Source organism: Dicentrarchus labrax, unplaced genomic scaffold (genome assembly GCF_905237075.1).
Source record: "Dicentrarchus labrax unplaced genomic scaffold, dlabrax2021, whole genome shotgun sequence".
Taxonomy (NCBI): Eukaryota; Metazoa; Chordata; class Actinopteri; family Moronidae; genus Dicentrarchus; species Dicentrarchus labrax.
In genome coordinates this window covers 11477074-11502300 of record NW_026136702.1, presented here as the reverse complement: position 1 = coordinate 11502300, position 25227 = coordinate 11477074, and the positions used below count along the sequence as shown (strand labels likewise).

The 25227-nt window shown below is 40.2% G+C and overlaps 2 protein-coding genes across 9 annotated transcripts; one reads left to right on the top strand and one right to left on the bottom strand.

Moving 5' to 3' along the window:
- Nucleotides 1-384: 384 nt before the first annotated feature.
- On the bottom strand, nt 385-20028 carry myofl (myoferlin like). Its single transcript, XM_051415391.1, has 54 exons — nt 19828-20028; nt 19267-19322; nt 19021-19112; nt 16802-16910; nt 16485-16581; nt 15873-16042; nt 15404-15532; nt 14930-14992; nt 14779-14829; nt 14569-14599; nt 14354-14469; nt 14132-14258; nt 13938-14041; nt 13784-13852; nt 13659-13702; nt 13489-13571; nt 13334-13369; nt 12950-13074; nt 12728-12841; nt 12401-12578; nt 11870-11994; nt 11653-11762; nt 11272-11464; nt 11039-11194; nt 10818-10949; nt 10559-10722; nt 8741-8855; nt 8054-8156; nt 7826-7965; nt 7566-7730; nt 7199-7286; nt 6932-7009; nt 6607-6788; nt 6345-6503; nt 6154-6255; nt 5776-5937; nt 5507-5672; nt 5328-5398; nt 5212-5226; nt 5030-5128; nt 4503-4631; nt 3589-3744; nt 3350-3441; nt 3072-3242; nt 2796-2944; nt 2501-2640; nt 2287-2375; nt 2073-2168; nt 1811-1952; nt 1593-1692; nt 1272-1465; nt 1070-1179; nt 818-965; nt 385-695 (listed from the first exon to the last, which is right to left on the bottom strand). The coding sequence occupies exons 1-54, from the start codon at nt 19913-19915 to the stop codon at nt 657-659; spliced, it is 6162 nt and encodes a 2053-aa protein (XP_051271351.1). The 5' UTR covers nt 19916-20028; the 3' UTR covers nt 385-656.
- Nucleotides 19088-25227, top strand: LOC127372064 (centrosomal protein of 55 kDa-like). 8 transcript variants are annotated; one of them, XM_051415439.1, is made up of 11 exons: nt 19100-19185; nt 20496-20580; nt 21395-21556; nt 21709-21951; nt 22446-22511; nt 22749-22899; nt 23140-23266; nt 23361-23547; nt 23996-24070; nt 24285-24407; nt 24929-25227. In XM_051415439.1, the coding sequence occupies exons 3-11, from the start codon at nt 21404-21406 to the stop codon at nt 25118-25120; spliced, it is 1317 nt and encodes a 438-aa protein (XP_051271399.1). In that variant the 5' UTR covers nt 19100-19185; nt 20496-20580; nt 21395-21403; the 3' UTR covers nt 25121-25227. The 8 variants fall into 8 exon arrangements, with proteins under 8 accessions (XP_051271417.1, XP_051271410.1, XP_051271399.1 ...); XM_051415457.1 differs by lacking the exon at nt 20496-20580 and having other exon boundaries at nt 19088-19185; nt 21392-21556; XM_051415450.1 differs by lacking the exon at nt 20496-20580 and having other exon boundaries at nt 19095-19185.

The following is a 25227-nucleotide window of genomic DNA, read 5'->3' as shown; positions in this document are numbered from 1 at the left end:
TTGTTCTTATGCATATAAAAACCCTGGTATTAATGCATTCTTCATCGACTCATCGGGAGACACTGACTGTTACTTGTTGATGTCGATCCTTCTGCGCAGAAGCTTGAATAAATATACAAAGACAAATTTCTCTTTGTTTGGTTTTTCCTTTATTCGGTCAAACTTCCACCACAAAAGACAATTTAAAGAAAAAGTCTTAATAGGTCTTGTTAACAACCGTGTTGATGTGGCACTTTACATGATAACAACCTAAAATGGACAGAAGGAATACTTTTACATTAATAACTTGTATGTTGGTAAAAAGACTGAATTTTTAATGCTCCTATAGATATCAGTGTTTGCCCAAATGCTTGCAAAATATAATAAAATAAGACACACGGACAATTTGATTATAACAAGGTTTATTAAAATATATATAATTTATTTTTGATTTTGTTTTTATTTCAACATAAGAAAGATAATTTGCTACACAATTAACATAATACTGAGAGTGCAAAAAACTTAAACAGGCAGGTTTGATTATTTGAGAAGGAGAAGGCAGAATATCAATCTGCTATGGCATCAGCAGAGAAAGTTATTGCATATTTCTGAGGGTAACAGTGAAGAGGACTGTAGATTCTGCAGCAGGAAGGCAGACAGGTTCTCTGCTTTGCTCCTTAGGAGAATGGCTTCACAATCTTCATTGAGATGTAGTTCTGTGGATATGGAATATGGAATTCACTCTTACAAAATATTACAAATTACAAAATACTGTGAAAAAACCATATGTGTCATGGTTTCATAAATGTTTAAATCAATAAATCATCAGCAATCTTACCGGTAGGGAGTAGAACAGGATCCCAAGGAACAAGATAACCAGCAGAAGGATAATCGATAAAATGAATATCCATTTGAATCTGCGCCAAACTATGAACTTCATGGTCTTGCAAGGGTTTGTAAACCAGAAGAATGACGTGTCCGGGCGGCTGTTGAGTGGATAAAGACCGCAAACATTCACATAATGTACATTCACATTAAGCAATTCATAGAACTACAAAATCATATTGTTTTAAGGACTCAGATTTCTCACTTGGGTGCGTCCAGTTTGGGATTCATGTTTGGCTCATCTCTTCCTTTCCCAGCAGGTCTCTCTTCCATCTCCTTCTCCTCCACTATTTCCAGTGTCATCTCTACTTTCCCCTGTGAAATTTTGAAACGCAGTTTTAAACAGCAACCAGGAAGCAAAACAAAAAAACATAACAAGGTATTATGCTGTGGACATATAAACATACACCAAGCACTTGTTTCCCATCCTGCTCAGTCGCACATGGCCACCAGCCTCGTACAGACTTCTGGGAGAAGAGTGAGTTGGGCAGTGGTTTTTTGGAGGAAGCTGAGCCCGCCATCCCTGGCAACATCTTTAGGCTGCACTTTTCTGGGCTCTTGGCAGGAGGGATCAGACTGAGTAGGTCCAGCTCAACTGAACCTGTAATAGTAATATAGAAAACAATGATTTGTCTTTTATTATATAGTTCTCTGTAACAGATTTCCAAGGCTTTCCCTTTGTTTGTCATGGAATAAAATGGGGTTTTTTATAACAATGCTGTTTTTACCTAAGTAGTCATCCAGGGAGAATTTGTCATTGTCCCATATCTGGATGATCAATTTAGGAGGGATCCTAAATTCAGTTTTGTCCAGATTCCAAAAATGTTCCTGCGAAAAGTTAGAAACTTTATTTAGCTCATTACCTACCATTATACCATCACAAAAATAATAAGGTTATGAACAACAATCACTTGGTGCTTTGTTCCTCCTCCATGATCTCACTCACTTTCCTCGAGACAACACACAGCTGTTCTGCAGGCAGGTAGTCAAATCCAAAGATGAACCTCCAGTTGAAATTTCCATCACCATCCAGAGATCTGTAGTGGACATCAGTCTTCTGCTTGTGCTCTTCCATACCTGGCATCCATCTAGGAAACATGGTAATGTTGAATTCAGATGCGCTAATTGTCAATGAGTTCAATGGGTAGGAAAATGGTAAAACATGTGTAAGAACAAATGAAGGGTAAGAGTCAGGACAAATAAAGTACCCTTTAACATAGATGTCACTCATGTTCTCTCCAGTGATGCTTGTTTCATCCAGAGTGACATCAGTTGTGTTCCAAATGATGGCTCGCAAGAAGTACCTGTTTTAAATATATGTTACATTATGTTATATTAAGTTTTATGTTGAAAAACGGCCATGCTAAAATACTATATTGGTATATATATTTAAAATATTTTATTTTGTCAAGTGTTTCTTACTTCTTCGCTTTGCGTGGAGTGATATCACATGGAGGCCCTGGTAAACCAAGGGTCTTGGGGAAAATGTCTACCCACATTTGAATTTGTCCCTGCATGTGTGGAAAAAACAAAGCTATCATACAAAAACACCAAGATGTAAAATTTTCAAAACATTACGTTCATATTGTATCTCTACTAGTTAAAAGGATTGCAGTGCTACTGCTGTTGTTTTAACCTGGGACAGGTTGGGTTGGTGGGAGCTGCGCAAGGTTCTGGTCTCGACATGCTCTGGTACCAAGCCCAGGTCTCTGAGGACATGCAGGGCCAGCCTCTCTCTGGCTGGGCCCATGTGCGGGTGGATCACAGTGTTTGCCTCTGCGAAGGACACGGCAGACCACAAAAGTCAAGGATAAAAGGATATTATACTGCAGTACAAGATGTAATTCTACAAGGCTTATAAAATCATTGAGATAGTGGATATAAGTAATTATATTATTAAAAATATGATAAGAGTTTGAGAATGGCATTACCAAAATCTTGCAGGTTGTATTGTCTTCCCGAGAAGGATAGCGAGCTGCCATCTCCCTCTATGCGTGGAGGTGGGACGCCTCTCACTTTTGCCACGTTCTGGAGGATCTGAGACGGCTTTAGTTGGTCTCTCCACTTATTGATCCCTGAACTGCAAGAAAATTGTAGCTTTAGAATCTAAAACACATCATAGAAGAATTGTTTGTAGGATGTGTCAATTGTACTGTAGATGTGGTATTCGCATCGCTAATAAATACACAGAGAGAGTGGATACTTACACACAGTAAGTCTGCGGCAGGCCACAGCAGGGCCTGAAGTAAGACAGGAGCCTGTTCTCCAAATCAATGACTGTCTCACCCACTTTTTCATCCCTGCTCAGTAAATCATAGTCATACACAGCAATCTTCAGGTCCTTGTCTTGAGGCATTAAGCAGGACAGCTCAAAAGTCCTGGATAAAAAGGGAGAACATTATGTAATGTATTTGTTGCTTCTTTCTGGCCCTTTACAAACTTAAAACTGGTCTTGAACAATGACCTGGACACATCTCTGTCTCACCTCCCAAACTCTGGATTTAGGGTGTTCGGTTTGTAGTTATCTCTGTCATCCAGGGTTTTCCTCCCCAGTGCAATCTTAATGTATGGATCACACTGCAATGAGAATGCAAAACAATGATTTAAGCTTCAGTAGCTTCAATCCTATTTTTCACTTACTAAAAATCTAAATTATGGATGTTATTGAAATCTTTAACACAAAACCAGAGTGGGTGTTCAGTTCTATCTTCATACAAAACTCACCATGCCATTTGTGTCCTTGGGCTGCAGGTCAATACAGCGCACCACATAAATCCTGACCAGACACTCCTGAGATCCGCTATCAGGAAGCTCTCTGAACTGGCGGGGTGGAGCTGGCACCCCTGGGTCATCAGACAGTGGGTAAATCTTGAATGAGCCCTGAATATCACCAAAGAGTACAGCACCCATTAGTTATATAACATCTACAAGCTAGTGTATTCAAACAGAACCTTAAAATCATATTCCTACCAAGCTAACAATGGATTTTAGAATCAGAGATGATAAATTAAATCTCTGTGGTTTTTATTCTGCCTGTAAAATAAATTGCTAAAATAAAGCTGATCAGCTGTTCAATGAATGAAACTGGATAATTAAATTCCAGAGATAAAATGTTATTCCAGTCATATCCACATTAAAGTACAACTTTATTATCCATTCAAAATGGAAAGTCTTTAAGTTACCATGATACAATTCAAAACTATACTTTAGTCCTATTCCTCAGAATATGTAGGTAACTCAGCTTGGTGTAGGCTTTTAAAACATTTCTGCTGCCATTAATTAACTGTGCTTTTGGATTTCAGCTCCAAAAGTACCATACTGTAGCAAACGATCCCTTCAGACATACCAATCTGTCGGCTGTGTATTTAATTCAGTGCATACACTATGTCTATGCGACTGCAACAACAACATCGTTTTTATGCCCCTTCCCTAAATCAATTTTGTAAGGGCTACTTTTGTAGCTGGCCAATTAATCCATTGACTTTACTAAAATTCATAAATTATCCACCAGAGGGCAGACAAAGGCTAAGAAAAGTAGCTGTGCTACAGCAAAAACAGTGATTGCTCATGTTACAATAGTTCAGGTATAATGGGGTGTTTAGTGACAGGAATACTCCCTTGACATGGGTCTTCTTTACCTTAAACTCTCCCACCACAGAGGGATCATCCTCCTCATCTTCAGTCTTTCCTCGCTGAAGTTTAAAAGTGCCGCAGAAATCAGTGAGTCCCTGGAACTCTGCAACCTCTTCTAGTTCACTGTTATATACCTGAAAACCACATAATGCAGAGAAACAACCACGTCACAGAAGAAAAATAACAAATTATATTATCTATTGTAATCTACTGAAATAATTCAGCAACACAAAACTAAGTCAAATAATAATTTCTGTGACTATACGTCACACTAGTTTTAGCAAAGACAAAATCATATTTTACAATCTAAGAACTTACTACTGAATCTTCCTAATGTTTGATAGCCCACGTCAGCATCTGAGACTAAAAACGTTTTCTCCTTTAGTATTCAAACTACTGCAAAATTTTATCTACAAAATGGACAATGACTCTCTTGTCACAACCCTGCAACAGACAGCTGGCTGCTGTAACTTGTAAAACCAGCACAAAATCAGTTCTTGTGTTTTCGCAATGTGTGATGACATGTTCTCACCTGTAATTTGTCGTATCCCTTTTTCAGGTAAGGCCCACACTTTTCCTGCTCTCCAATAGAGGCATAGAACTTACTCCACCAGTCTACTGCCTCCTCCTCCTGCACAATGTAAGATAATAATAAACTTAGTATTTTTAGAGGCTATCTATCAGAAGACTGTCTGTGAAAAGAGAAAATCTGACCTTTTCTGCTTGAAGCTGCAAAGTGGAAAGCAAATAAAGAACACTTATCAATAAAAAGAAGTAGATGTGAAAATACTGTCTCTCACCTTTAGTGAGTGTGTGTTATTATTTTTTACCTCAGTTTTCACAATGGGTCTCTCCTCAATGTCTATGACAACGTCTCCCTGGGCAGCAGCAATCATTGCCACTGCAAAGTCAACAGAAGCAGGATACAATAAGTCTCTACTGTATGTAGCGTATAGTATGTAGTATGTAGTGTATGCATTTGCCTGAATCCATGCATGTGTGTATATACCTCTGGCAGACATGCAGACTTCACTGTTAATGCGATACGGATCACAGCGGAATTCCTCCAGGCAGTCGATGGTGCACTGACCCACTACAGGTTTCCTCCCAAATGGTCGATGGTCGATGACCTTCAGCACGATGGGAGGGGTGTACATTTCCTCTTTGGGGAGAAGCTAGGTGAGAAAACAACAAAACAGACCATGTAAGAAAATATGGACAACCTAGACATGAAACACTTGGTGGTGTCTGAATATTTTGTCTAGAAAGGGATAGTACCACTTTGAGTAGCAGAACAGATCCGGGGAAGTTGGGGTTCTTTTTGAAGTTCTTGATTACAGCTGTTTGAACAATCTCACCACCACATTCCACTATCAAACTGGGGGAGGAAACTGTGGCCAACTGGTAGGTCTTCATGTTCCTCAAGCCCCAAGTCAAGACCTAGGGTCAAATAAACACATTAGGACACTTACAAAAACTTGTACGGGCAGATTACTGTATGATGTCATGCTGATAGCGGATAAGTAAAAGGGAGGAATGGCATTACTGATGAGAAATGTAACAACAGAAATCTTAGGGTTGGGCTGGTCTTGTCTCATCATGTAATGTGGCAATTTATAGCGGCTGGCAAAGGAGCAGCATGGCTTGATGGTGTACCTCAATCGCAGTGAGCTGCACTACAGGCCTGATTCCCTGGGGAACCATGTAGAGCTTCTCCCCCCTTCGAGGAGGCACCAGGGGCAGATCTCCTTCGGTCCCCTGCAGGGCAAAGCACAGAATCACCTTCTAAGTACAGGTTCATGAAGTTAGGGTTACGATATGTTTACTTTATTTAGTGTCTTATTTACCTTGTCCTTCAGTAGGAGCTCTGCAGCCATCAGTACATCCCCAGCACTGCGACCTTTTTTGGTGACTGGGTACCACAGCAGCTTAGGGCTAACGACCACACTGGGGTTCAGGTTCACTATTGGGGGGCATGTGCAGCGACCCATGGGCTCATCTTTACCCTTGTAAATAAAGTACAGAGGCACACAAAGACTTAGCAAAGCCTGATTATATCCACCACAAATTCATGAACGTTTTTAGGATAAAACTCTGTCTGCAACGTACTACTTGATCACTGTCGTACAGCTCCAGCACCACATCAGGAGGGCTGCGGGCAAAGGTTTGTGGGTCTCCGTAGATTTCAATGTCCTCAAAGATGAGAGTCTGATCCCATGTGGGGTTCAGGGTGGCCCTTATGACTTCTGTGGTCTTACTCACATGTAGGAATGACACATGGGCGTAGGGATCTGGAATGGACCGGGGTATTATTTTGATGAAAATGTGAACTTGTGATGTTTAATGTAATTTGTACTTGTACATCCTGTGTAGATTTCATGTATTCCTCTCGGTTTACATTTGTACTTTGTCCGGTTCTCTGCTTTATTTTTACCTGAGAAGCTGTCTTTGTCCATGGCACAAAGATTCCTCCCCTGATACACGTAGACTCTCAGATGGTAAATGTAAGACCCTGCAGGGAGTAAACAATAATCAGCAAGTTAAACTTTATCACCACCAAAAACAATATAATCACACAAGACACCTGCTGATTAGGCATGTTGTTATCCACGATTCAACGTTATCTTGCATTGAAACCAGTCAGGAAGTTTGAAGAACGATGAGTGACAAGGAATGAACTTCATCTGTTCCAACAACTTACGGCTAAAGTGGCAGGAAACAGTGGGTGTGTTGGCACCAAATACTTTGGCTGTATCCTTTTTACTCGCCTTTTCGTCAACATCTACCCCCTGTTAACAAAGTGCAGGGTTGTTTAAGAGAACATCACACAGGACACATTTCAGCAATACTGAAAAAAATTTGAAGAAAAGAATGCAGAACTAAAATAAACTTCCTGAGCTATTTGCCAACATCTGATGGGAACAGGCACTTACAGGAGAATAATGAGAGGATATGACTCAGATGGCATAAACTAGCTCTTGTTGCTATGACAACTGCCTGGTCAGGGGACATTAATGAATACAACACATATTTAGCAGTATTTCTCAGGGGACTACAGTAAGACTTACTAATGCCCCTTCCAGTTTGAAGATGGCAGAGGACCCGATGCAGTCTGATGGGACCATCTTTCTCCTCCAGCGGCGGCGGCGGAACGTGTCAGAGGTGCGCTCCTTCCTGTGGAACTTCCAGCCAATCAGAGAAGAGTACTCCCAGCCCTCCCCTGGATCTTTTCTCTGCCGAAGTGACAAGGGAAAAAAATAAATAATGAGACACTGCACTCATAACGTCTCTCAAAATCGATTCTCTTTCTCATCTACCTCTTCCTCACCTCAAGACTAGCCTTTTTATCAGATATCTTCTTGCGTGGTCTTATGAGTCTCTTCCTGCGATGGACATGGTACATTTTCTCTGCTGCAACCCAGGATTTGGGTTTATCATCAGGAGGAATGGTGACTCCATATTCCCAGCCTAGTGCCAAAAGATACACAAGACCACACTCAGACTGGAAGTGTTTCAAACATTTTAATCACATATTTAATTTGAGCATTTGTGTTACCTTTCTCATCTACAGCCCTGTTGCTGTCAAAAGTCCAGGCATCCTCCCATGTCCATCCAGGTGGACAGTCAAAGTCTGATGGGCTTTGAGCTTTTTCTCCATTCTACACAAAACAGGGACTTTGTCGTTCATTTATGTGATGTATATCTGCATATTTAGTAATATAAGATTTAGATAAGAGTAAGACTTACTCTTGACACAATTCACTTATTTTTTATTGTATTATTTATTCTTCTATTTCATAAATTAATAAAAATAGTAAAAAAAAAAGTAAATCAAAACAGTGAAGTTGCTAGTAAGAGTCCGATGATAATTCTCTGCAGGTTCATTACACTGAGCGACCCATTGCACATTATATATAGTTCCTTAATTAATTAAAAACATTGAGTACAGCAGCTTTATGCTTTTTGTCTAGTACCCACAATTATCTAATAACTATTAATAGCAGCCCTAATGGGAACTACAAGCTGCAAACAGAGAATATGGGTCATATCCATGTTTATTTCCATGAATGCAACCACAAAGTAACCCACCTGTCTTATGTGCATAACAGCACAGAGGAGAACTGATAACATTGGAAACTAACATGAATAGACAGGCTTTTGTCCTGTTATAATCGACATAGTGTCACAAAGGTTAAATGTGTGTGTATATGTGTGTTTGTAGGTGAGAGAAAGTAAGTCATACCACATCCGTGTAGGGCTCTGCAGCGGGCTTCCACTCCCCACCAGGGAATCGTGTTTCATTCTGAAAAACTTCATCTGTGAACTCTGTGTGGCCCGCATCTGCTTCTGTCAACAGGCTGTAGAAAACACCACCAAAACGGTTGATGAGAAGCTTTGTGACTCAGACAGTAGCTATGTAGGACCATGATAAACGAGCGGAACAAGTCAGGAAGATTGACTTTGGATGGATACGATTATTTACATGAGCCTCAGTGGGATAATGTAAGCACTTCAGAAGCAGGAGGCACTCAAGGAGGCAGACCTCCTTAAACCAAAACACTGGCTAATGCTGAAATTCCTTTTCATTTCCTGTGATTGTGTTCCTAACAGTGATGGGAATAACGGCATTATAAATAACGGCGTTACATTTTTCAGTAACGAGTAATCTAATTGATTACTCTTCCCATCTTACTAACGTCGTTACTGCCAAAAAATGTGGCGCGTTACTATAATTGAAGCTGTTTTTTTATCAGACCAACTAGATCTCTGAGCCAAGAGGCAAAGACTTTTTTTTACTGTTCTTCCTTGGTTAGTGGGCAGTGCACGAGACAAGCGCATAAATGCTGACGATTGGCTGAGGTTTAGTAAAATTTCATGGTAAGCCAATCAGAGGTGGAGTTGGGCGGGTGTTCGAAAGCACGCACAACGAACAACACAAGCGAGTCAGTCAACAAGAGACAGGTATGTTGAGTTGTGTTGCAGCTTATTACATTTGCACTAAAAAGAGTGTATATATTGTTTGAATACATTTTTGGTACATTGCTTAAAGAGCATCATTTAATTTAGATGTATTTGTTGGCTGGCTGCAGCCTCTTGAAGTGTGACTGTCAATGGCCAGAGAAAGAGATTTATTTTTATGGAGATGCATTTTTTATTTCTTATGTATTACCTATTTATATTTGTATTCTTTAGTTTTGCTATACATTGTACTTTTCAGTTTGAAAGCACCTCATATTGTTACACTGTTCTACTTTTTCGAGGAAGAAAATACTTGAAGTACAGTATATCTACCAATTGTTGTTTTTGTTTTATTTGCACAACAAAGAGTTTATATATTTGTTATTTATTTTTGGTATAGTGCTTAACAAGCATAATTTAATTTTGCCCAGTTGTGGCCTGTTGAGGGGCAATAAATATCAAAAGTTCCAAAACATCTATTGTGTTATTTGTATGGATCCACTATATAAACATAATATCTACATACATGGCATTTGATTGGAGGCAAGTCTCACTTTGTCCCACAGCAACAATAAAATAGTTTAGATTTGTGTACATTGTTTCTGTTAATAATGTATTGTATTAAGTGTCCATCTCATTATAATATTCAGATTTATCATAAATAATTGAACATGCACATGTATTTTGAGTTCCGTTAAAGAGGGGTGGAGGGGGGGTCACATTTGAGCATTTAAAAATGTACTTGAAAGTTACGCAATAGTTACTTTCTGAAGTAACTACTTACTTTTATAATTTGTAACTAAGTAACAAATGTTCTTTGAAGAAGTAACTAATAACTGTAACTAATTACTTTTTAAAAGTAACTTGCCAAACACTGGTTCCTTACATGGTTCTGTGCAGTGGCTGGTATAAGCACTGATTTATAATTACTGCCAATTGATAGAGGACGGATTCTGGAGCATGCTCAACTGTGCGGTGATAACAGGATGTTTGTAGTCGCAAATTCCAATCCACTGTGTGTGTGTGTGTGTGTGTGTGTGTGTGTGTGTGTGTGTGTGTGTGTGTGTGTGTGTGTGTGATACAGTGAGTTTGTTAAACTTACCTTCGCTCTGGGTCAACAAACCAGTCTGCATCCCATTCCCATCCACGCGGTGGCAGAAAGCGTTCTTGTTTGAGTTTCACCTTTCCAGTCACATCTGAGAACTTATGACGACCAACCAGGCCAGTAGTTCCCCACTTCCCAAGCACACGGGCCTGGTTCTCGTACTGCAGAAACACAGCAGGGGTGTTTGGGAGAATATTTAACACAAAGGAGATATAACATAGCTGAAATCAAATAAATGTTAGCGTAGCTACTGTACCATTTCAGCATACACACTGAAGTTTCCCTCTGAGAAGCTGTTGAACTTAGTCTCATGAGCAGAGAGCCCGAGCCACATGTTGACCCGCAGCTGAACGGGAATCTTGACACCTTTGTTTTTGTCCATGGGGTACTGACAAACACAAATGACAGGAGTGAGAACTCTTTCTGAAGTATAACAATGAAATATAGCAACAAAAATAATGTTGACTAGTTTTGTACCTGCATGACGATGGTCTGGGTCCGTCCACAGTGTTTGCCACGTGCCTGTTCGCTGAAGTTGGAGAACAGGATCTGGTTTGCTGGAATCCGGGCAAAAGCCACCCGCTTCTCTCCTCTTAACATCCAAATGATCACATCTGGCATGCTGTTCTGAGGCTGATGGAGACACACAAAATTTCAGTCACATAATGCAGTTTTGTTGACATGTTTTTGAGCAAAATAATTTTCCTGACCTCTTCTGCCAGCTGCTTGATTCTGTCCAACCAGTCTTCAATGTCACCAACAGTAGCCTTGACATCTGTGGCCTCCTCTTTCATACGAATGGCCATCTGTGTGATACTGTTCACAGCAGCATCACGCAGTTTTTTCATCTGGAGATCCAGAGAAGTCACGTTGGGCTGGCCCTCCAATACTGGAAGCTGGAAACTGTCAGAACTTTGTTAGTGAAAGTAATGATGGAACGAGACAACACAAGGTGAAGCATTAACAAGACACCTGCAAATGTATTTGACCTAAAAGCAGTAACCACACTACAATTTCTATAATGATAAGTTGCATTATAGCATTACTTCATACAACACACAGCTCTAGAGTAGGATCTGTCTGGTCCTTACCTGTTAAGGTCCTCAATCAAGTGGTTGATGAGTTTGAGCCAAATCTCTGCCAGACGTGTCTCAGGCACTTTGGCTAACATGGCTGTTTTTAAAGAGGTGAGGTGGGACTCCTAAAATAAATCACAAAGACAGATAAAAGGACATTACTGAGCAGTACTACTTGTGAAGAAATGTACAACATAGTGACATGCACTGTGCCACTGTGACTTATTCTAACCAATCTCTCAGCGATGAAGAGGAGGACGTTGACAGAGTCCAGACGGTGGCTGATGTCTTCCCAGTATGAAGTAAGAATCACTACAGGCTTGGTGTCAGCCCAGGGCAGGTAATAGTAGTGATTACCTGTGGGATTCAGAATAATTATACCCCGTCAGTTGTGGAGTGGACTGCACACTAACATTTCCTGTTAATGTGGTTATTATTCTCTGTGGCTTCATGACCCCTTTCACACAGACTTACAGCATGATAAACACTGTCCAATGCTCACTGTTACAGTAGAGTTCTAATGATATATTCTACTGATAATTGTTATTTATTTGATATGATTTTCAATATGTTATGCATTTGGAGCAGTTTCATGTTCCTGAATAAAAAGGGAACATTCTTACTTTCACACAAATAGTCTAATTGCTTGTGTCACAAAAATGTTAGGAAGGGTCATGGGCCAGAAAAAAGTTATGAAATTAAAAGTTATATTATGAACCGGAATAAAGCTATTAAAAAAATAATTCTTGCAGACTTTCCATACCATCAAACACAGCAAAGCCGTACTGTGTGGTGGACGACAGGGGCTTGCAGGTGGAGTCCAGCTTGTTACCATAGTTACCAATGCTGACCTCAAACTGGACTGGCTCGCCCGGCTCTTGCAGCATGCTCGCACTATGAAACACAGCGCACAAAGAGTACTTCCTTCTCCGCTGGTATTTCTGCATTAAATAGGATGTGGCACTTTTAGGTGAAGTTAGAGGTTTCTATGTCAGTTGAAAAGTCACATCTCTGTAGAAGCCTCTTTTTTATACACTGAGGTACTGAAAAAAAGTAATTAGGAGACAGCAGTGTAGTACACTGTATATACCTGTGCCACCAGGATGTCATCACTGGATATGTCATCCACGTTCTTGTCAGCCTTTCCATCCAGCTGAGAGGACAGCTCAACAAGGACCCTCCCCCTGTAGGCAACTCCTTCTCCCTAAAATGGACCAAAATGCAAAAAACCAGATGCACACATTGTCATGTAGGTGAAATAACACGTGTCCGTGCCTACTGAACCCTCTGCACTGAGCTGGTAGAGTCTTACCTTTCCAAAGTTGAGTTCTTCGTATGGGTCGGGCAGGCCAGTAAATTCTCTTGGGCTGCCGTACAGGTTGATATAGCAAGGCCCGAAAGCTGGGAGAAAACCAATCTCTGACGCGGCGGTGCTCACTGTAACACACACACACACACACACACACACACACACACACACACACACACACACACACACACACACACACACACACACCGTTTCAGACAGTTTCAAGGCTTATGAAGCAATAAGGTATATGCGATATGATATGAGATGCATAAATCCAAATATCTATTATGTAGAAAGATCAAATCAGATCCGTGTTTCAGCTGCAAAGCAACTGTTAACTTTTTTATATGTAAAACATGATCATGAAGACGGCCACTTTTTACTTACATTCAGACACTGTGTTGCCACTTTCCGCCCGTGCGTCTGTTTCAAATGGATAAAAACAAACATTAGAGTAGATTAAACGTCATATTGCAATATAAAAAAAATTAAATAACTTTTAAAAACAATTATTATTACAAAAACACAGATTACATGATTACCTTCAATCTCTCCACCAGAGGAAGAAATTGTGCTCAGATTTAAAAATGTTGTTCCTACAGCATCATCCTTGGTTAGACGATCCCTGCCCAGAGTAAACAGGCACGTCAAACATTGGTTTTGATGTTACTGTCACTTGTGCAGCTGTGTATAAAGGAATTTTAGCTCTTACCAGTCATACATAGTCAACTTGATGCGTTCACACATGGATGGGAACTACACAAGCAGACAGAGGCATGTGTTAATCTGAGCTGAAGGTCAAATTTGAATCTATATCTAAATATGCATCTTTCATACCTTCACTTGGAGATTGATGAGTTGATTCCACTCCGGATTAGCGTTTTTCTCAATGGTTTTCGTGTGGTGCTGAAACAAATGCCATTGAATATAAGTAGCATTCATACAATAAGAAAAAAAAACACATTTTTCTTTTAGCACAAATGTGAAATACCTTCTTGCCAGCAAAGCTAACTTCCACATATGGATCCACCAAGTTCTTCCTATCTCCATCCCCTCCAAACACTTGTTTCACCGCCTGAACAAAGGCGTCATCCACTGCAATGAAAAGCAGGTTCTAAATAGAGCTTTTTCTGGAGGATATGGCAGCAATGAACCAAAGCGATTACAGGAATTTATGTATCTTACTCTGTGGTATATCCTCCGCACGGTACACTTTGAGGCTGAGTGTGGCCCATCGCATTGTGACACCGGCTGGCACCAAAAGATTGCTTTCTATGTCATCCTGCTCCTCATTTATCTCTCTCCTCTCAGTCTGGAACCAAGTAGGAGAGGAGAGTTAGTCAACACTGATCTGTACTCTGCGTCTAATAGAAAGAAATTTGATGATAAGTAAGAAGTTACACGTACCGGTGGCTCATCTCCAGTGCCCACAACAATTATGCTGACTTTCAGGTAACCTCTGGCCCCTGAGCTGGAGTCATCGGGATCACTCAGGAGGAGCCATTTCCTCATTATGGCATGACCTGAAAATAGTATAATGTTTAACACGTTGAACACGTACATATAATATATATAAAGTCTTACATTTTCACAGAGTATGCCTTTTACATGGAAATACTGACCTGGTTCATCATAGATGTATCCGACATCCAGCTGGGTAAGCAAGAAAAACATTTTTTGTTATTGGAAAATTGTAAATCTATCAACCAGCTGGTGATAAAAGCCACAATTCAACCTGGAGCTCCTCTTGGTGAGTGATAAATCGCTCCAGGTCAAAATTCTGAAATAAACTGAGCCGAGATAAAGAGTCTAAAGCACTTGAATTGACATACCTTGAACTCTCCCATTAGACTGTCAGCTCGGAGGGAGAAGGAGTCATAAACCTGCCAAGAAAGACACAGAATCACAGCTTAAGAAGAGGTAGAAATTCCCTGATGGTTCTATTAGTTTTGCAAAAAGAAATGACAGGAGTTATCTACACACCCGAACACTAATGCTCTCATCAAACAGTTCTGAGGGGAGCGTGTTGACATTGTAGAAAAACATCTGATGGGTAAAAAGAAGTCATAGATGAATGAGTGGTTCTCTTGTCCCGGTATCCACAATACATTTTAATGTCACTTTATCAGTGATTGTGACAAACATTATAGGACTTACAGTGTATTAAACTGTGAGATGTGTATGCTTTGGCAAAAACTGAGTCGAGGGAAAATGCAAATGAGAGGAATTAGATACGCGAGAAAGCTGAAGACACTGCCTTCAAGCTCCAACGTGATATCACATTGCTGCAGATAGAGAGAGAAATACCCCAGAGGGTTATTACAGCTGGTGGGGATTAAGTGGCAAAGAGAGAAGACAAGAGGATATTAAAAATAGACAAGCAAGATAAAAAGCAAAAGTAAGTAATCACTAATGAATTCCCATTAGGTCATTTCTGTGGTGATATGGACTCATTACCTCGTCAAAGAACGGGTTATTTCCTCTTCTGATTCTAGTCCTGTGGGTCTGTGCGCATACGTTCACCTTAACCACCGGCTTGATGTTGTTGCCAGGCAGCTGTCGGCCCTCGATGACCCGAACACGAATCTGAACATTTGCAAGCAATGGTGAGGCAGCTGAACAAACAGTGACACAATTTATCTAGATCGTTTTTTAAAAAGGTACCGTTGATTCACTTGGGTTGACAAATACCAAATCATTCAGTGCAGACACATGGCATTTTATGGGAAGAAAAAATATGTTCCCCAAGAAAATCAGACATGTAAAATTGCTTGCCCTGATGCAAAGTTAATGGAAGAATGTTGACATGTTAGCAATTCTCTATAATAATGGATAAATGTCATTCGTTGTATACTTGAACTGGTGAAGACTGCCGCTTGGCATTTGTGATTATTCAGGAACAGAGTAATCAAAACTCAGACAATACCTGGAAGTCCTGGGGCTTATTGGCCAGGGCTTTATGCCTCTTACGCCTGAGACGGAGTGGCTTGTGGCTTGGTTTCCCAGGCTGGTTTGGAGAAGTGGGAGCTCCTGGACTTCCACCCTGACCTTCTCCCTCCACATCTGCCTCACCCTCATCACCCTCATCACTGCCTCCTGTAGTGCAAATATCCACAACATTTTTTGAATAAACATCCCAAATAACATAAAACACGCTCTCACTGAGTGTGTGGTGTGTCTTAGGTTCACTGAGTTGTTCCATATGAAAAGGTATGTATAATTGAAGGGGAAAAAAACAAATTAATTTTATAAAGTTTGGTCTCCCTTGTTTATGGGAAAACATAATCCAGTTGCTGAGAGGGTGTCTTTTGTGTTAAAACTATTTTTGTGTTTTTCTATTCCGTTTTATAGGTGTTGATTGATTAGTATAAGAGTATTTATTTTTTTGTTTTTATTAGCTTATTAATATGACTTGAAAAATTCTAAATATGTATATGAATTATAGTGAATTGCATTTGCATGTGATTGTATTAGTTTATTTTTTGGGGGGGAGGGAATAAAAGATACTTTCAATTTCTTAGATTAACTGTCTACTTACCACCATCCGTATTAGACATGTCTCCATCATGTTGATCGTTTACGTTTGGAGTAGTGTTGGCAGGTGGCTCATACCCAATGAGCAAATTAATGGTTGCCTGAAAAAAGTGAATGTTTCTCAATAAGCATTATCAGTTCTACTTCATATGTCTATTGATATGTCACAGGATTCAGCAAATTCAACTACTTCCTGTGGATCTATACAGATAAAAGGCGTCATCATCTACTACCAGAGCTAAAGCTGCCTTACTGTCATAAAGCTGCAAAAGTGTCATATATATAAGTGCATGGAATCTGTTATTAACTTAATGTATTTACCCCAACAGCCTGTTGTTTCTCATTGAGCAAGGGTACATTCTTGGATGGGATGGACCTCACTGAACCACTAGCCAAGTCTCTCAGAGAGATTTTTGCAGAGCCAATGAACCTGAAAAGCAATCACATACATTTTCCTTTGATCAGACAATGACACATACATCAGCGAATGCTTCATTGCAGCTAGAGGGAAAATAATTGTTTGTTTGAATAGATAACCAGGATGTATAGCTAAAAGAGACAATGGGGAGGGTGCTTCAGTTCCACAATCTGCAACAAGCTCGTGATATTACCACACGATGGGCTTGGATGCAGTGTTTATGACTGTAATTGATCGTTGCTCTGGATAGTTGACGGTTTCCACTTCCCTAATTTCACTTCTTCACATATATTTATGACAAACCGTGCAACGTGCCTGTTTCGACGAAAAAGAAGTCACGTGCCAACAGTGATTAATAACCACAATGGATTGCAACACATTGGGCATTTTCTTAAATCATCCCAAACCAAAAAAGTCTCTTGACTCTTGACCTCTAATAAATCTGTAATAATCACACAGTATCTGGGATGTGCTTTCCTAGTGACAAACATCCACACTGCATGGCTATTTCTGGCAAAAGAGTCATTTGGAAGCAGCAGTACTATCTTGCAAGAGAACAAATGGGATGTTTGCTGTGTGACAAGGACCAGCTGGTTCCACAGGCCAGCCACTAAAACCATGAAGAAGCAGAAATATGGAAACAATTAACAACTACCACAGGCATGTGCTGAGTGCTCTGTGCCCAGTTTAAGCATGGACGAATATAGAGCTAAAGGAGGCGGGTGGACAATATGAGAACCAGCAAAAGCGCATTCATGATTATACTCAGGCTCTCTTTTTCTTATCTCTTGTTCTCAACAGTTGTGCCATTATTTATCATTGCACAGAGCTTTAAAAAACTCGGAAAGCCAAAGGGTAAGCTGTGGAAGATAAGACAGACAGGAAATCTGGTGTGGCTGTTTACCCTCTCTACCACTGTAGAGGCCACATGCAGGGACTGGTTTAAACAGATTAATGTTTGTATACATAAAAACTAAACTAAAACTAAAAGTATCATTGAAAAAAAAAGGAACTGACTTTTTGACCAGATGATGGTTTTCCTGGCATATCTATTATATTTTCCACTACTTATGAACTTTTCAAGCAAAGCTAATTTGGACTTCTAGAAAAAAGTCTTTGCCAAACAAACTGAGCAGTCTGCACTGCTGGTTTATCCAGAGCGTACCAATGATTAGATATGACTTTTAGGCTCTCTGAGTCACATTCCTTTTCCTAGATTGTAGAAGTGGGTGAGAGTCTGATCGCCTGCAAAATCACTCAAACACATTTCCCTCTGACTGAGCTACTCCTAGTCATCACAGATGTGCCAATGACAAGCCAGCGCAAGCTCTGTTATTCACCCTCCTCGTGTGTTGCAGGCAGTGATCATGGAAAAAAGATCTAAGTGCAGTCGTGGCTGAGGCAGACACCCCCCCCACCTACTTCATAATAATTTATACTGTACACAATCTGTTACTAGAGTTACTCAGTGGAAATGTAATTATTTGGTCAACCTTCTTAGCCTGCTGAGCAGAAAGACAAAAGACTTAGTGTTACAAAATGCATGCATGTGCCTAACAAACAGTTAAACAAATGAAAATGAAGCAGAGTAATAAATAACATGTAGGAATCTGAGACTACAGTAGTGAAGGCCATAAAGAAATTACTTTTTTTCCTTTTAAGGCAACATTTCTCGTAAGAAGTGGAGTGCTATTGTGAGAGAGACAAAGCACCTTCTTTATTGGCACTGCAAGTCTTAACATGGTCGCAGTGAGTCCTGTGGTTAAACAGAGCAGTTAAAACATGTTACTGTCCTCTGTAGAATAAAGATCAGAACTATTTTCAACCACCCTGTTGGAATAAATTGATAAGAAATAAACACTGAACGTCCTCTCAAAACAAAAACTTTCAGGGTAGTGTGGTTTTTTCCCTTTCAGTAATTACCTGCACAACTTAGACTTAACACACATGTTAAGTCTAAGGTTTGTGGGAAGTGAGGCAGGTTTCAACTAAGTGTTCCAACTCTGAGACCCTCCTCCTCAATGGTACATCTATGTTTAAATGATCAGTAATTTGTCATGCTGGGAGGGAAGGCTGGCTTAGTTTAGTTTAGTTCTCTGTCTTATGCTTTCCCCACACATACTTGTCTTTGCCGATTGTTTCATAGTCTTTCACAACCACGTTGATGAATGAAGATGCATCCAAGGAAGAGCCTTTCAGATCAAATTCAAACACCTGCAATAACAAGAAAGAGACATTTACACCAACACACAGTAGTTTTAACTGAAGTAGAAGAATAAGCTCTAGGGTGAGTAATCATTTCCCAATTAGCAAAACCACATACTGTAACATTCACACTTTACAGTTAACTTTAATATCCCCTGCTTACTTCATTCCACACAGGATTCAGTTCATTGTCAACTGCTTTGGTTTTCTTCTTTTCACCTGTAAGCACATTGAAGGTGAACCAGATTTATTGGCAAAAAAAAAAAACCCAAAACAAAAAGAGAAAACCTTGCGCTACAATATGGAAACAAACAAGCTTCTTCCAACAAAAAAGTAAATGACTGAATCAACAGTTTACATTGTGCTGGAAACAGAGAAATAATGCACTATGGCATTTAATTTGTAAAAAGAAAAAAGAAAAAAGAAAAGAAAGAAAGAATCCCTATGGACAAAAAGTTATCTGAGGACAGAGGGATATCCTGACCTTATAAGGATGTACTTTTCGTTTTGTGTGTGAATCACTGCCAAACCATTCAAATTAAGCTCAAGGAATAGATGCATACTGCAAACTGTTACAACCTTTAACTGTGATGTTCAAAATCTTAAGGATAACAGAGAAGATGATACTTTTTGATAGAAACTGAAACACTTTATGCATGATCAATCTCACCGAGCATACAGCATAGAGCAAACAAAAAAAGTAATAGCACGTAGTATATCTCACCTCTAAAGACAATCGCAGCTATAGGATCTGGGTTTCCAAGTTTCTTTTTGGGGATCCCACTAGCGGACTCAACAATGACCCGCAGCATTTTTTTTTTTCTTTTTTATAAAGTCCAAATTTATTTCGAGAAAGGCATTATATTCCGTTGAGAGAGAGAGAGCTCGCACACAGGGGGAACTGAAACGCACAGATTTGTAGAGGAGTGGATACCAGAGGGCAGCCTCTCTCATGAGTCACAGAGGGCATGAAACAGCATGAAAACAAGCAGCCAGCCCGGGTAGAGGTGGGTTAGTGGGCGGCAGAGACACACAACTGTGCTCTGTAACTTACCTGTCTCATTACCTTTTTTTTTATTCAAAATTTAAAATCTCAATTTTGTCCAGACATCACTGTGCAGATTCGTCCACTATGCAGCAGGCAAACCCCAGCAGTGTTAGTCCAGTCCTGATCACTCCTCTGGTACTGCAGCGCCCCCCAGCGGTGTAATGGGGTCATGGTTACTTTCTATGACGTCCACCGAGCCTGCAGTGTGGTTTCCAATGAAGCAGCGAAGCCTTAGCAACACACTTTGATAATAAATAAACACAGTTAAACGCCTAAACATATCATTTAACGTTAGTCACTAAAAACTTTCTCCAGGAGCAACATAATTGGGTTTTTTTTTTAAGTTTTCGCGCGGAACTGCGGTGGCTGGTTGACCGGAGGAGTTTAGGCGGGTACTGAAGGGACACTTCAATCCAAAGACCTCCCAAGGTAATAAATAAATATATAAAATATGACATAATGTTACTACAGTGGATAAACGGCGTGTATTATGGCGTGGAAACTCAGATTTTTACTAACTTTAAGTAGCAGAAACGTTGCAACTTAACTTAGCTACCGTTAGCTAACACTAAGCTAGTTAATTAGCACGTTATGCTTGCTGACGCTATTGTTCCTATTTTTATCTTAACATAACTGTTTTTTATTCCTGTTTTATTATATTTGTCACTGTACCATGGCAGACATTGCAGTTACCTTATATGCTTTAGCTGTACCATGTGATTGTCCCCTGACTTCTTTGGTTACTTTGATAAAGTGGGACAGGCTGACCTCCCTAAGACACCTCAGTATGTGGGAGTAGGACAGATCCCACCTGCCTTAGTTACCTTAATAGGGGTTGGAAATAAGGTTGTAAACATCAGTTAACAATCCCTACCACGATAAGCATATAAATCCCAGTATAAAAGGATGTCGAGCCATATTGCCTTGGTTGTAAGGTTCAGCTGTATTACATAGTAATTCAACAGCTGGTTGTGGTCAACATGTTTTGAAATAAGTAACTCAATTCAATTTCAGAGGCCGTATTTTGGCCTTGATTTGAACTGCATTAGATTGTAAATATATTTGTAAAAGATTCTTTCTCTTCTGAATTGCTTAGAAAACGAGATTGGGTTCAGTTCAGTTTTCCCCTTAAAGAAAATAAACTTGGACCCGTTGAGAATGTAACGTTATGTTTTTGAGTTCTGACCATCTTTATCCTTAAATGTATATTTTTGTGTTAAACTCTTGTGATATTTGTCAGCAGGTGATTGAGATGGCGTCCTCCAAAAATAAGGGATTCCTCTGGAAAAAGCCCAACTCAGAGCTGCGCATGATTGTCAGCAGTCTGAAGAAGGAGAATGCCTATCTGAAGAAGACCCTGGTTGAGTTGTCTCGTCAACATTCAGAACATAATAAGCTCGTAGAGGTACACTAGACAACTACTGCTCATACTGTATTGCTAACTCCACCTAATGATGAGAGCAAGAGCTGTGATGTTTATGTTTATTTCTTTACTCAGGGTCTCTTTTTACAGTAGCTGAGCATTAGTGAAACGTATTTCTCGATGTCTTTTTGCAGAGATTCCTCTCTCTTGAAACTGTTAGGCTGGAGAGTTGTCAGCAGCTGACGGGCAAAGACGAGGAAATCGCTTTGCCGCCAGAGCAGCTGAGTAAGAAAGAAGGGAAGCTGATGGACGTAGTGAGTATGAGGAGAAAGAGGAGCATGTCCAGTTACTGCAGAGAGATGGAAGAAGTCAAGAACAACCTTGTGAGCGTCTCAACTAGGTGTCAATATCTCGAGAACAAAGTTGCAGGGAAGAAGGTAGAGGACTGCTTAATTGTCTTTATAAGCGGGAGACCTTCCTCTTGATAAGGCTCCATAACAGTATGTTTTTAGTTATGGAAAATCTGTTGAACTCAGTGTCTCAGTAAGTCGTGACAGTGAGCCAGCATGCAAATAAATGGAATTCAGCCATCATTATTATAATTATTTACACGTGTGCTTTTCCTACTGTGATATATCAAAAAAGCCTATGGTTGTGTTGCTGCTTAGGAAGTTTGATTTACAAAGCCCCTTTCGTTTAACGCCACTAGATGGCAGCATTTGTTTAAAGTGTCAGTCTGTCATTTAGATGAGTAACTATTAAATAAACCCTCAAAAAAACCCACTCCCTCATGAAGAGCATACCATCATAGTGACATTCTGGATATTGGGCTTTGTCACAGTGTCTTTTATTAAAGCAGTTGGATATAGTTGGTTGTTCATTCACACACTGTATGTGTAAGGCTGTGCTGTGTGTTCCTGTTGTCAAATAGGACTCCACTTCAGACAAACTGGCTTCGACTGACAACGTAGTACAGCTCCAAAATCACCTCTGTGAAGTAAGTGCTGTGTGGTTGCCACACAGCTGGAAAAGCACTCTTCTGTTTGTATTTTTCCCTCATCAACTTTTTGGGTTTTTAACTTGAAGTCTGTGTGTGAGTTTGTTTCTAAGCAAGGACGTGTGCCCGTGTGCAATATACATGTCTTGCTGAGTGTTTTTGCCATCCCCGTGGCACAACTCTCTTTCTGTCTTTCTCTGTTATGTGCTTCTCATTCTTTTATCCAATCCCCCCGAGGCCTTGGAGAAGAATAAGCAGTGGCTGGAATATGACCAGCAGAGAGAGGCCTATGTGAGGGCAATTCTGGCCAGAATGTTATGGCTGGAGAAGCAGCTGAACGAAGCCAATCAGGCCCGCTCACAGCAGCACAATGAGGACCATTCACATGGTGAGCCAGAGGGACAGTGGGCAGTGGGCATTCACAACTGGGGCAACAAGGGGCAACAGACTGTCACAACAAGTTTTTAAGATATCAAGATTGCCCTGAAGTAGCCCACAATTACAGAATCTGCGGCTTGCAATGCACTGTCAAAAAGGTTGTATCTAACATCCTTGACTGTGTATGTCAATGTGTAATTTCCTCCTCTTTTTAACTACTTTTTCTTTCTTACTACTTCTATCATTACAGAGAAGGAGCGGATAAGCCAGATGCAGGAGCACTATGAAGGACTCCTACAGAAAGCCAAAGACGAGCTGGAGGTGCTCAGGAAGGATGTCGTCATGACCCAGCAGAACCTGATAATATCCCAAAACTGGTACGTCTGCTGCTAAGGAAATAAATAATATGGTCCTGCTCAAAGGTGGAGATAGAATGGTAGGCAGCTACGTGACAGACCAGTTTATGTGTAGGTGCGAGGACAGCGAGCGTGACGTGAAGGAGCTCAAGCTACAGCTGAAGGCTGAAAGAAGGAGCAGAAAAAGTTCACCGGAAGAAAGTTGCTCTGAGGATGACGAGAAAATACATAGGTATGAGACCGAAGAGCTTCTGCACAAACTGGATGAGGAGAAGCGCAGGTCAGCTAACGCTGAGCTGCAGGTACGTCTTCATTGAACAATTCATCCAGTAAATCAGTCCTTCCAGAAAAACGCGGAGTTTTTTTGTGATTGTTGCGGGCAAAAATCCGTGATTATGCGGCACCTTTTCTTAAAAAATGTGATGGAATATGTGGGATATTTATGCGATGAAAGTGCGGGAACTTGCTAAAACTGCGGCTTCATCGCGGGGTTTGCAGCTTTTCGATGATGTTCACGTCACTTCATAGCGTTCCCATGGCAACAGGGGAAAATGGCTGCTCTTGTGTGAAGTAAACGCAGAATTTTTCAACTTTCTGCTAAGATATATGTGACTTTATTATTTATTATTTGAAAAAAATGCGGAATTATTCGGTCGCATTATCACGTTTTTCTGGAGGGACTGGTAAATAGAAAAAATGAAAATAGTCAAGATAAAATAAAATAATAAAAATAAAAAACTCCCTTCCCAGGCGAATATCTGTCAGAAGTTTATGTTTAATAAACACCATGCAGACCAGGAAAAGATTGCTGACCTGGAACGACAGGTATGACGGCACTTTTTATCAGTCATTTCAGTTTTGGTCCCTTATCCCACTTGCTTGAAAACTCGTGACCTTTGACCTCTTTGCTTTCTTTATTAAGCGAAACATCAGTCCTCTCATAAGCAAACAAGCTAATTCTTTTAATGTGGAAAATATTATTTCCCACACCTATACTATATTATATTCTCCATTGTAATGCAAACTTTTTAAATTTTAGATCAGGATTTCTTCACAAGACCTCGAGGATGAGAGGCAGGATTGTTCATATTTAAAGGAGCGAATGGTCAGAGTTCTGAAGATGCTGCGAAAAACTAAACGCCATGTGATAAAAAAGTCAAAGGTTAGCATGAACAGTGCAAAGGATGAGATTTGTAATTCGTGTATCCCAATTTCATCAATGACGACCCTTGAAGCTGCATTAATTAACAACCTTAAAACACAGCATCGACATATTATATATCGTATAAAGTTTTATGGTGAACAAAAACATATATACACATGCAACAGAGCAACCATTAGCATTTTTTCCAAGTCGTGTCTCTGCTCACCTGAAAATGTAAGTCCAATATTGACCTCCCTTTTGGGCACTTAGTTGATAAGAGTAAGTTGCAGGCCAGAGAGGCTCCATTGAGCACAGATAAACTGCAGTTAGATAATAATTTTCTGTGTCTGTATCACTATGAGTGACCCCTTTGACATTACACATAGTAATCTGATCTGTTGTTAATATTACAAAATATTGATTAGTGCAGCTTAAGGTTTTGTTGGTTAAAAATGATGCAACTACTTAAAAAGCTGATTTAATCTCCTTGATCAGTCTTTTTAACTATAACTGATGGATGACTCCATTATTTCTATTAGGGAGACCAGCAGAGTCACAGCTCATTTGAGATGGCACGCCCACCCTCCTTGCCCTCCAGAGATATCCTGATATCCTCCCCTCACAGTAGCTTGCTGAATGAAAGCTTCCTGGAGTGTCCCAGCTGCCAGGCAGAGTATCCTGTCAGTCACTACAGAGAACTATTGAACCACCTAGAAATCTGTGTAGACTGACCTGAGCCAAGAACTTGTTCAGTTCTGTATCTTCTGTAATGTGGATTTTACCTTCACTGTGTAACCTGTGGTACAGTTAATCTTAATAAACTACAGTGTTAAGTTGG